The 13,173-nt window shown below is 40.6% G+C and overlaps 1 protein-coding gene across 2 annotated transcripts in view; it reads left to right on the forward strand.

The window, feature by feature from the left end:
• LOC138064250 (A disintegrin and metalloproteinase with thrombospondin motifs 12-like) overlaps positions 1 to 13,173 on the forward strand; it is a 164,770-nt gene that overhangs the window by 65,845 nt on the left and 85,752 nt on the right. For both annotated transcript variants that reach the window (XM_068925954.1, XM_068925955.1), the window contains exon 3: positions 1,103 to 1,277. In XM_068925954.1, coding sequence (XP_068782055.1) covers positions 1,103 to 1,277 — 175 coding nt within the window. The remainder of the gene's footprint in view (positions 1 to 1,102; positions 1,278 to 13,173) is intronic.

Below are 13,173 nucleotides of genomic sequence, written 5' to 3' on the forward strand. Positions count from 1 at the left end.
AAGCAGGTTATGTGGAGTTCTTGCTGAGCTACCTATGGGCTGATAATACATAGCCCATGGTTGCTTATTCTTTAAGCATTGCTTTTCCTCCATTCCCATGATCTCCCTGTTCCCCTCACTCACCTACCGGCTCTCCCAGCTATCTAGGGAAACTGTAAAGCTTGCAGGGTTTCAAAAGGGGTTTCTTGTTTCTATCCTTGTTTCTATCCTAAGTTAGAATATAGCAGCTGCAGGAGCAGCGTTGCTGCTCTCTTTTCCTGCCCCAGAGCAAGTCAGGAAGGTTGTACTGACAAGAGAGAAGCTGAAGAGGGGAAAGAAAGCCTTAAGAGGGAGATGCCTAGATCTCCCATCAGCTCCCCAGTGTGGGTTAGGCAGGGTTTTTAGTAGAGCCTTTGCTTTAGATTTAGTACTGTTCTGTATATATTGTGCATGTCAAAGTGGAAGCTTGTACAGTGCTCTTGCAATGCTAGTAATCCCTGTACAAAATGCTAACAAGGATACAAGGGACCAAGACGATTGTCTAGCTGCCCAGACCATCCCTTAGGTAACAGGAAAGGGAGATATAAATGAGTCTTGTGTAGTCCAGACGGACATCAAAGGCCCTGTTGCTCAGTTAAAGTCAGGAGTTTGGTACCGAACTTGGAGCATGAGAAATTTTACAGCCTTGTTTTGCAGGTCTATTGTATGATCACAAGAGCTTGTTAAAATGTGTGAACAGCTGCTTACTTGTTCCTGTGGAAGTCTGGGGCCTGAATGTTTTTGCCCTCTTGAGACGAGAGTGGACCACGCAGTTCATAAAGTCTGACTAATTAACTTTTGACCTTTCAGCAGCTTTGTGCAAATACAGAACCTTTGCCTCAATAAACAGAATTTCAGGTTATTAGAGAAAAGACATTTTTTACATTCCCCTTTAGCCTGTTATGCTTTTGTGAGGTACAAAGCAACCTCGATGTGTGCAGCAAAATAAATGCTGAAAACATGTTGTTTTCATATTTTGATGCTGCAGTGTAATGACTGCCTTAAGAGAAAAGCTCAGAGTCTCTGTTCTTTTTGACTTCCAGTACTGAACAGTAGAGATTAACTATTTTATGCTTCTTTTCAGACTGGATATTTCCGTCTGCCCCATGGGGATTACTTCATCGAGCCCATTAAAAAGCATCCACAGAAAGAGGGAACACCTCATCCCCATGTTATCTATGGGGCGAATATCCTTCGAAATGCTTTAAGGAGAAGACGAGCGATCCCCATGGAGAAAGAACAAGCATGTGGATTGAATGGTATAAATATTTCTGAATTTTTGCCTATTTGCTTTCTGCATCTTTTCAAGCAGCTTTTAATTTTCCAGTTGTCTGTGCTTTTCCTTCTGCTAGACTTGTTTAAATTCTGGGAATAGAAATTATGGAAAACAGGAGTATCTTGGTTAAAACACCTCTGTGGCCACCTGTGTTCCTTTCTGAGAACATGAACCTGAGTCTCCCTTATCGTCACTGGAATATGGTCTTCCGTGGCCTTGACACCACTGATGCTTTCTACTCCTCGTTTTTTTTTTCTTCCGGCCAAAACTATTCAGTGATTTTTGACTTGAATTCTTGAATAACTCTGGGATGACAAGAACTGCAGTCGTCATTATTTTTAATAAAGTATTCTCACTCTGTACAAATGCACTCCTCAACATAAAATTGCCCAACTCTAATCTATGGTTTAGTTTTAGGGTTTCAACTTTCTCTGTGATTGTTACCAGAATATTTGAAGACTTTTAGCTGGTTGTTCTGAAAGTGGGGTACGCTGTCATACCAAAGACACAAATAGCAAAGTGTTTTTTGTAGAAGCGTAAGTAAAAATGATTTACATGATGCTGAGTGTTACTGCACCAATATGTCGTTTGAGCAAACAAACTATTAGACCATCCTAGAATGAGGAACGTGTCTGGAGGGTAGTTAGCATCTCCTAATTAGAAAATTCCTTTAATTCATTAGTTAAATCATGTATTTGATTTCATAACAAAAACTTACAAATACTACTTTGGTTCTCTGATACTTGAGCCTTCAAACTGCGTTTGCACAAAACATTAGTAAAGGTACTGTATTGGTAGGGAAAATGAATAAATAACATAAGAGCTGAAGTTATGTACAAAAGGAGCTGCAGAATGTTAAGGGGTGTGTGTCTGTTTCACAAGTTAATGGTTAAAAAAAGTTGGTCCTTTTCCAGGGGTTAAAAAAGGAGGCTATATAGGAAATTTTAATGCTCAGTCGTGGTTGCTGCTGAACTTTTACTGCTGCATAAATGCTAACTGATGAGTAAAAGAAGCAAGCAACTGTTCAACTCCCACTACATTCTAGTCATAGACCTGGTGCGCTTACGGCTTGCTGGCAAAAAGTAGTGTGAACTGATAGTTGGGTGAAGCTAAAAAGTTGATGGGTAGGGGGGAGCTATTAAATCTTCAGTGATGTTGGCTAGGCCAGGGTAAGAGGATGCCGTAAGAATGAATGAATGTTCTCTGTTATCTTTTATCAACTACAAAATATGTCTACTTGCTTGACAACGAAGCCTAAAATTGACAAACCATCAGCATCTACCATTGGCATCCTATTTCATCTTAAATCTAAAATAGCTCTCTGTTTTTTATTATTAATAATTTATTAATTATTTTTTTTTTCCCCTGCTGATTGCTGGGATAAATAAGAGGAATCAGTCTAGATTTGCATGAGATGAATGAGGAAATGCCCTTGTCTGCTATCTCGCAGGTTTCTTGCCCTTTGTGTGATAGGATGCAACAGTCATGGATTTCTGTAACGGCCTTAGCTCTTGTATGTTTTGTTGCTTCGCTTCTATTGTAGCCGACTCAAAAAGTGTAGAAAATGTAAGAAATAAGTCAGCATCATTTTCTGTTTACGTTATTTGTCGTTAAAAGAGCAGTTGCTCTTGTTAAAGGTGGAATACAGAACAAAAAAAAGAAAGTGAGTTAATTCTTGTGTTCTGTGGTAAATATCATTGCTGCACAGGCTTTTGGGGACTCTTTTGTGCATAAATTGTTTTTAAAGGTGGTAAGTTGTCTCTTCCTCCTTTTTAAAATCACAAGCATTTCTTGCTATTCAGTTTGATGTCAAAAATCTGATATGCCCACGGGTATCACACGTGGCCCAGATTAACGCCTTTTGAGATCACTTTAAAGCAAAACAATTTTAATTTAAAATTTGCATTGAATTTTAGAAACAAATTCTGTCTAATAGCTTTTAATATCATGGTCATTCTTATATATTCACACGACCCAGCTTGCTTCCATTTGGTTGGGCAATAAGGCTGAAGAACTGCTGTCTATATCTCTTATGGGACCTGTTTTTTGGAATCAAATATTTTAACCTTGTAGGCTGAGATTTATCATATGGAGTGTCTGCTTTTGTTTATATGAGCTCTAATTGTGTTTGTTTTTTACGCTTAAACCAAGACAATTGAGCCATTTCCAGGAATTATACTAGGGAAACACTTTGTAATGAGGTTAAAATGTAGTGATGATTTTTGCTTGGAAAAGCTGAGCTACCTGGGTGCTTTGAAGTCAGCCCACAAAACTGAGTGGTGAAAATAGTGATCTTTCAGTCAGAAGTAACCTAATTATAAAAATAGTTGTATGAGCAGAATCAGCAGACAGAGTTGAGTGTGGGAGGGAGGAGGTAAGGGACTGTGACCTTCTCTGCAGTCCTTCTCAAGACTTTTTTAATCCAAGAGTCATGTCACCTTTCGGAAGAAGCTCTATGCAGTGTGATAGTGCTTTTTACTTTGGCAACAACCAGATACAAAATTCAGCTAAACTTTTTGATCCTTATTTAGTCTTTTATATTTCCACAAGTTTTGTCTATCTGTATGCTGACTTGGAAGTGGGTTTGTACATGTTTTAAAAGGGAAAAAAACAAGTATTTCAATTCATAGAGTATCTCCTGATAGCTTTAGATGTCCATGGACTGCAGAGTGAGAAGTATGTTCTCTTCCACGTTCTCCTCCAGAACCAAGGGTAGGATTCATCTCAGCTACACAGAATTGTGTGCCCTGTGGAGATCTACATCTAAGTCAGCTGTGCAATCTCCCCTTGGAGTTTAGGGTTCAGTTCATCTGAAGAAATTAATTATCTGTTTTGAATTGGATGAATCTTGCCCTAAACTCCATTAACTATATTGACCAGATCTCTGGTGACTTTACAGAAGCCTTGACCAACTATAGAGACACCCATTTAATCAGAGCAGACCCGCCCCAAACATTCCCTAATCTTTTGCCGCTGCCAGCCAATAGCTTGGTGGTGGCTTTTGAAGTTCCAACCCTACTCATCGTTCACGAGTATGTTAACATGATGCCTTTGCTAGCCATTTTTTAGTTTGCTTTATCAAGACCTCAGGAAGTCACACACTGTCATGCAATCACTCGAAGACTGTAAAGCTAACAACTAATAAATGTCACATAAGCTTAATCTCGCTGCTTTTTGTGAATACAGTATAATATAGTTTTAAACTAAATGATTGCATACTCATTTTGCACAGGACCTTTGCGTCCTTTGGTACCCAGGACTTTCTGGGATTGTGCAGTGGAGAACATGTTCATAGACCCTTCCTCATATGCTAAGCAGCGAGCAAGGGAGAAAAATGGAAGAGGACTAAAGAAGATCTTGTTGCTAAGACTTTTAGATACTCACTTGAATCGTGCTGGCTTCTATCATTGCTTCAGGCACACTGTGTTGAGGCTGGTCAAGTTATTCAAACCAAGCTTCTTCCAGTGCCTACTAATTGATTTTGCCGCCTTTTCTGGACTTCCAGCTTAAGACTCTCAGCTTGATGTCTGAAGAAGCGTTGGACGCTTACAAGAGCAACTCTTCTGAAAGGGAGCTGTTCAGAAAAATGAAGTGGTATGTGAGAATTGCATGAATAAAATTTCATCTATCTGGCTGAAATGGAAAATTAGAGTTTTCATCGAGAATGAAAATATTTCTTCCTCTTTGGGTTGAACTGCAGGTCACTAAATATCATTTTGAGAGGGTACATCAAAACATAAGGTCATTCAGAAGAATCTAATTTTTTGAAAATCCTTGCTCTGAGCGTTGTGATTTTGTGTACTGGTTCTTTTGTCTCCTGGTTTGAGGTTAGTGAGACCATCCGAGCATGGCACACTGACCTGCTTGTGTTCTGCAGCCATTTTTTGGCTCGTCTCCCCCTCAGGATCATTTTTCTTATTGAAAATGCAATTGAAATATTCGGCTGAGTTTCAGCCCTGACTTGATTGTCTCAGCCCCTCTGCCCTACATCACGGTCGTCTTTCTTGACTTTGTTTTATATGGCTACAAAGCCTTTGACTGTTTCTTATAATTCCTTCTTCAAGGTGTAATGCATGAACTGTCACATCTGGCAGTTTTGTTGTTGCTGTGCTTTCTGCCATCCAGTGCCTGAGTTTGTATATCTGCCTTTTACCTGTTCCTCCTGTCCTGTTTGCCTCTAATGCAATTCTAGTACTAAGTGATAAGTTCAACATGAAGCTTATGTGACTTCTGCATCTATTTATTCTTGCAGTCACCTCTATCTCCTCTATCTTCCTTCCTCTTCCCTCTTCTTACAGAACCTACCCTCCTCCAAATTGTCATGTATGGTCTTTTGGTCCTCTTAGTTTGTTCTTCTGGTTAGTGGCCTCTTTGCTTTTAAGGCTTTTTACCTACAACAGCCATTTTCTGTCCAGAGCCCCCAAAATGGGATGCTCTTTGGTCTCCTGTATGCAGTAGAAGCCCAGGACAAAAGGGTCTGTTTCAGAATCATTTTAGGCAGTTGCATATCATCATCCGCATTTCCATAGCATTTAGCACTGGACAATTTTTGAAATGTGTTCATTTTCACAGCATAATTGCTGTTTCTCCTAAGCTCTCCGCATTCTGTGATATAGATACTTCCTGTAGAGCAAAAGTCTGTAGCACTTGCACGATGTATGTAGAGAGAAGGGGGACTGAAAGATTTCCTTGTCTCTAATCTACCTACAGTAATACATTGGCATCAGTTACATTCCTGTGCTCTTGCAATGATTGTGTTAATTAGTTTATGATTTGTGGTATCCTCAACAGATTTATATATTTGGAGAAAAATCATTATGCTGCTAGAAATCAAGGATGTGATAAATGATATAAATTAAAACTTTGGTATGTGCTGTACACTTCCACTGCTGCTTAGGCAATTGCCAGATGACTCACTCATTAGTTGCATGCAAAACCGAGTGCTAATCTTGAAAATAGTATTATGATATTGTACATTGCAAGCTGCTAGCTTACAATGTAATTGGAAATCTGTGTGAGAAGTGGCAAAAATCGTAAATGAAAAGTGGCCCTGACCTTTACAAATTACAATGATTTTACTCATTTGTGCTTATAGGAGAGGAAAGCAGAGGGTTTGAGCGTTTGTTTTGTGTCCTTAAATAAGTTATCTTTAAAACTTTCCAGTAGTCGAAAATATAATGTAATAGATGAGAAATTATCCTCCCTTTTACAGGATTATAGAAAGGCATCCTCCTCTTTTTTTTCCTGTTTTGTTTCAATGCACTCTGCCATGAGGTAATGGTATGTTTATGAACTGCAAAACAGAGAAGCTTTGTGAAGTTTGTGGATGAAACATTGTGGTGTGATACAATAGGCCCCTTTCTGGCTCTGCAGTAATAGGAGATTACAGCACTGCAACTGGTTAGGTGGTCAAATTGCTGTGGTTTGGAAGTAGGATATTTGGGTTTTATTCAGACTGTAACTCGGTGATTGCTGCAATAGGCAGTAACATAACTAAGGCAAGCGATTTAGAGTATTGAACTAGAGGTCTGAGAATAGTTTTCATTGGAGCTTTAGGTTGTACATGGCTGCCGTATCTGTTGCCCTCATTTTGTCATTGAAAGCAGTTGATAAGTGGGTTTCATGCATATCAGAATTTAGGGTTAGTTTGCATGGTTGTCCATGGACTTCCAGCTCCTTGTCTGCAGTGGCATTATGAGTCTTATAAACACAAAATTCTCCATGATGTTGAAGGTTTTTGTCAGTTCCCGGGAGCTGTGATGGAGTAAGTCTGGGGTAGGAGGGAGGAGACCTGCTAGAATACAGCTGGCTCTAGGGGCCTGGTGCTGTGTGAAGCGAGTGGAGGGGTGGGGGGAATTAAAGGAGCGGAGCAACACCGTCTGTGCAAAAACAGTTTTAAAAGTCTTTTTGAACAATGGCTTTGTAGCGTCATTCATTTAATGGGCGACCAGAATGCCAGTAAGCTGTTTCAGACAATAGTTATCTGTTGCCCTTCCTAAAGGGGTATGCCTGAGTGCAGGATTTTATTGAATAATGGTCTTGCTTTCTGATGATTAACTTGCTACTGCCAGAGGATTCTCTTCACATTTTCTGTTTTTGAGTGCTGAGCATAAACTATTTGTCTTGGCTTTTGACAGTGAAGTCCTTTGTTTGACTACTTGGAAGGGGAGGTGAGTGGGGGGGAAGGCTCAGAACACTATTTTACTCTCAAAGGACGGCCTGTCTTGTGTTGGAAGAACCTTGTGGCCAGTGTAAGCAGTCTTGCTGGCTGGCAGAACCCCTGATGCAGGCTATGTAGCTTGCATATCTTCTAAAGGTATGATGCTGACGTCTTCCCACTATTTGTTTGTTCTATGTTAAACCACATCAATTGCTATTCATCTTTATTTGCTTAGTTTCTCCAAAACACAAGGACTATTTTTCTCAGTATTATAAGTTCACGAATTGTAGTAACTGAAATGAATTAAAACGTAGAGGAAAGAGTAGCTTTCTCCCAGCATCCCTCAGCTTTCCGTTTATAGGATCTGTTAATCTCATCTCTAAATCATGAAAAAAGCGCAAATGGATACATTCAGTCAGAGTGACCTTTATATTAAAGTAGGAACAACAAAACAAACAGCCTCCAGAAGCACGTAGAGTACCTCTCATTTCTACAACAGTTTGCACTGAACTGGAGACCTTGAGAGCGCCTGCTTATGCCCAGGGCAAGTTCAAGGCTGCGGTACCTGGGAAACAGAGACATCATAGCTGATTTGTTTGTAATAGTGTATGAAACAGTTGCTCCTAACTGTTTAATATCAACAGAAAAAATTTCCCAAAGAGCTTATAAGATTAAGGTAGAAGATTCTAATATTCTTTCAGGTTTCAGGAAGGGGTGGTTTTTTTTTAAGTTGCTCTTTGGAGATTGTTAGAAGCTCATCAGAAATAAGATGGACTTTTTTTTCCAGTGTCTTTTACTTTCCTTCCCTAGAAAGAGGAAGAGTCTTTCTCTGTTTGTAGAACTTCTGGATCCTGTGCAAGGGGGCTAAGAATCCTTCAACTTAGAGTTTTTGACATGTCTGACATGAATTTAGGAAGACTTCGATGTTCTCTTCACTTTGCTATCAGAAATTCTATTGCTAGAAGTGCACCTTCTGAAAAACAAACAGGCACAAATACTTAGTCTTCTTGCTAAGCAATAAAAAGGATTCAGGGTTTCATTACCATACTTCCGTGTTCCTATGTAGCGTAGTTCATGGATCTGTTTAAAATATTACTTGGACTTCAGGGATTAAAGACACAGGATAAATTGATATCCCTTAACTTCAGTAGCCTGGAAGTTAAACGCTGAGTTTAAGCTAGTGGTGTTACAAGCGAGCTCCTTTCACACTTCTCGGAGAAAGATGGTCATCGTCAAAAGGTGGTTCATCCTGTCCAAAGATGTCCTCTCTGAGATTATTTGTCCTTGGGAAGTGCCTCGGCTGTAGTTAGAGGTAGTAGAAATACTGGTAGAGAGGAGAAAGGAATAAAATAGAGTATTTTACAGGTTTCCTCTTCTCCAGTTGAACAAGCGTAGAACTGGAACTAGAACCTTCTTCGAATGGATCCCAAGATCTGCGCTGAACAGTGGCCAGAGAAGGCTTCAATGCTGGCAGAATTTTCTTGGTTTCCCAGTCCTTGATTGTTTTCTCATCTTCCCTTTTCCTCTGGAACTGATCTCCAGTATTTGATCAGTTTCTACCAACCGTAACAAGCTGCTTTCTCTAAGTACATGTATTGTGTTGGGAGTAAGGAGAAGAAAAATAGAACCATCAGATCACTGTTATAACTTGGTGATAGTCACATGTTGCTACCGGAAGGCATCAGACACATGATACGTTTCCTCCCTCAAGACTGAGCAAATTTTGAGGTTCTACGACAGACCATTTTCCAAATAATGCAAGTCAAAGCCATAAGGGGAAAAAAATCACCTTCACAGACTTTCAGTAGATTCCTTCTGTTCAGTCCTGTGCTCCTGAAAAGAAATAGCATTTGCTACATGGTGCTTGCTTTCATGTGCTTTAAAGGATAGATTGCGCTCTCTTCCCATGTCTTCAATGAAGCCGTTTGCTTAACGTTCACCAGACTGAGGAGTCTCAGTCTGGGTCCAAACTGAACTTATATTTGATATTTTTAACCATGTTCTGTGGTACAGGAATATATTCTGCTCTTGCTTTATGCCTGCAGCTTCCCTTGCCAAGCTGTGTGAAATGCCATTTTGCTTTTTTAGTATTGAAAGTCATTTGTTGAGCAAGTGCTTTGTTAGTGTAAATGTTAAATTGCTGCAGTATTTATTTTGAAAGCAATAGTGTGCTTCAAAATTAAGCTTTAACATGTCACCTGCCATTTCTCTTTTGTAGAAGAAAGAAGCCTTGAACAATTTTACTCCAGTAGTAGAAATAAGGCTTAAAAAAAAATCCACATATCTGCATTTGGGAGATACATTTGTAACAGGAGTTTGAAAATTTGCTCAGAACACCTTCCCTGCACCCGAGGAGGAGTAACCCCTTGCACCAGTACAGGCTGGGGGCCAACTGGCTGGAAAGCAGCTTTGCAGAAAAGGACCTGAGGGTCCAGGTAGACAAACTGACCATGAGCCAGTAGTGTGCCCTTTTGGCAAGGAAGGCCAATGGTATCCTGGGGAGTGTTAAGGAAGAGCATTGCCAGCAGGCTGATGGAGGTGATTCTCCCCCCGCTACTCAGCCCTGGTGAGGCCACATCTGGAGTGCTGGGCACATCCAGTGCTGGGCTTTCTAGTGCAAGAGAGACAGAGACCTACTAGAACAAGTCCAGCAAAGGACCACAATTATGATTAAGGGACTGGAGCATCTGACAAACAAGGTGAGGCTGAAAGATCTGGGGCTGTTCAGCCTGGAGAGGAGAAGGCTTGGGGGGAACCTCATCAATGTCTATAAATACCTGATGGGAAGGAGTAAAGAAGACAGAGCCAGACTCTTCTCAGTGGTGCCTAGTGACACCACTGATGGGAGGCAATGGGCACCACTTGAAACGCAGGAAATTTCATCTGAACGTATAAAAAACCACTTTTTTACTGTGAGGGTAGCTGAACATTGGAACAGGTTGCCCAGAGAGGTTGCGGAGCCTCTATTCTTGGAGATATTCAAAAGCCATCTGGATAGGGTCCTGGGCAACCTGCTGTAGTCAACCCTGGTCTGAGCTGGGAAGTTGGATTAGACGATCCCCAGAGGTCGCTTCCAATCTCAACTACTCTGTATTTTTTCTGTTCGTTTGTCCTGTTAACAGAGTCGTATTGGCAGAGCCATTCAGGCTTCAATTTGGGCAATGCCAAATTTCTCAGTCATACTGAACTCTCTGTGAACTTTATAAAAAGAAACTACAATGACCTTATTATTCCTGAGCAGATCACATAGATTTCTAATTCATCTGAGAAGTGCTGGACCTGTGTTATGGGGCTAACGCACTGATATGGGCTCGGTGTTCACAATTAGTTTCTCCCAAGTCTGCATATCCCTAATGAGCCTCTGGCAGCCTCCTATCATCTGTGACCCACTTAAACTGTGAAAGACTTGCAGTATTCAGACACCTGTTTATTCTGCCTGAAACATGATGTCCTTGCAACTTGTCCACTCCCTGCTTTGGTCTGCTGTTCTTCACTCCATGCTCCCATCATCTACTTGCATTTGGATGCCTTCTGTGTAATTGAAGGGAGTTCTCAGGATGGCTTGTAGTTAGAAGGAGATCGTAATACTCTTCCCAGGATAGGTTATAACTTTATGATTTACTGGGAAGAAGGGGCACTGCATAGCTTAGGAAGCTACACAATTTTTCTTCATCCACCACTACTACAGTCTTCTCGTAGAGCGATCTGTAATTTCTGCCTCTTTTAGGGAGAAGTAGGGTCACATCCAGACTTACCCTACTCCTCACCTAATTACTTGGGAGCATGTTCCTGAGTGCACAGATCCTATTCTCCACTCCTGGTTATCTGATGAGTGTAGGGTGGAGTTTCCAGCTCCACAGTGTTGGTGACTTGTGGGGGACCGTTCCCATCATGGCTCTGGCAGTATATGAGTAGCTGGAACCACTGTGTTGAACAGAAAAAGGAATTGTCCAACAGAGGTAAGGATCCAAAGGAATGCAAAGAAAAGTGGCTGGAAGACTGCTGTGCTAGAAGGTACAGCAAATATTGTTAGGCATTGCCCTTGAATATTGCTGGAAGGCTCGGTGGAACCATTTGTTGCATGTCCAGTAAAGGCTTCTGTATGCAAGAACATAAAAGAGAATATTGATTTTTGCCGTAACCTCTTCTGTACTTAATTTCTGCTTGCTTTCTTATGCAAATGTTCAACTTAAATTTACTTCAGCAAACAGTACGTGATCAAGTGCTTGTGCTGAGCTGAATCAAATACATATTTCTACCCTTTTTAAAGAACTAGAGATGAAGTCTCTGTGTGCATAAATTAGACTGTTGAATTAGAGAAAGTTTCTTCTCAACAGCTCTTGTCTGTCTTGGGGAATGTTCTGCCAGAAAAATGAATCTAGTACAAAATGGAAAGTCAAAAACTTTGATGTCCTTTATTCATTTCTTCAAAAAACCTCTAATATTTTGCTGTTTGTTTTGTACTTGTTTTTGGAAACGTACTGTCTAATATTTTGTTCAGCTGCAAAACATTATGTTTGGGTTGAAGCTGCAGATAAAATGATTTCTGCATTTTAAATCATTTTTAAGGCAATTAAAATATAGCCTTGGTCTGATTCTTACCACTCTGCCAAAGTTAGAATTAGAAGCATGTTTCTTGTCTGCCTGATCTCTAGAACAAGCTGGATCAAGTTCTTTCTCCTCTGAGCTTCGCTCTTGTCAGTTGAGGCACAAGTCTAGATGCCTCTCCAGCCTGTGGAGATTTGGATTTGGATCAAAGTCTTCTGTCAGATGCTGGAGAAGTTTTAACAGGGGATCATTCCTGGCATTTTCTGTATTATTTACCTGACATTCACTAGGTGAAATACTCACTGAACCTCTGTCTGCAATATGATATTTTCTTTTCAGTTTCCCCAGCTGCTTCTCCTGTCCGTTGTGAGGTAACTCTGTCAGTCAAGTATTCCTTGGAGGAGATACCTGGCATGAGAGGAATGAAATTTCACCTGCTGGGAGGCAATGGGGAAGAGAAGTACAAGAGTTTCCTGCAAACCCAGCACCAGTAGCATCGACAGGCACCTGAAAGTTTCCCAAGCAGAGAGAGCTTTAATGCTAAGGAGGTGATTACTGAGCAGCCTCTTCTCCTCTGTCCCCAACTGATAAATAGAGCCCGTTTCTATCCGTCATTATCTCTGCAGTGAGGTATCTCCACTCTCAGATACTCCTAGTGAAATGATTTTTTTGGGATATTTTTCTCTCTTTAAACTAGAATTACTCTTACTGCTTTATGATGTGTTTGAACTGGATGTTTCTTTCATGGAAACCCACCTGTTTTTTTCTCTGTCTGGTCCCATTCATTATATACCTTTGTAATTTCAAGGCTATTGGGAAAGAAGAAGAACCAGGGACTTTCTGCAGATGAGAGCTGAGATTGTCATTTACAAGATAACAAAGGCTGAGTCTGTTAACATGACTTGACTTTATTTTCTTTGCACCGGAGTGCAGATTTCGCAGCTCGAATCCATTTCTAAGCAAACTCTTTAAAATGCCCTGACGTTCTACTGTTGAAGCCCCGACTCCCATCTCTGAAGGATTCTGGACTAGTTTTCTATAGGCAGCAAACCCCAGGGAGTCCAGTTAATTATAGCCCTGTTCTGTTGTCACTGATGAACCTCCATCCCATCCATGAGAAAAATGGAAGCAAATTAACCTGATTATGACATCAAACAGGTTATAATGCCTC

Source organism: Struthio camelus, chromosome W (genome assembly GCF_040807025.1).
Source record: "Struthio camelus isolate bStrCam1 chromosome W, bStrCam1.hap1, whole genome shotgun sequence".
In the NCBI taxonomy this organism is placed as follows: domain Eukaryota; kingdom Metazoa; phylum Chordata; class Aves; order Struthioniformes; family Struthionidae; genus Struthio; species Struthio camelus.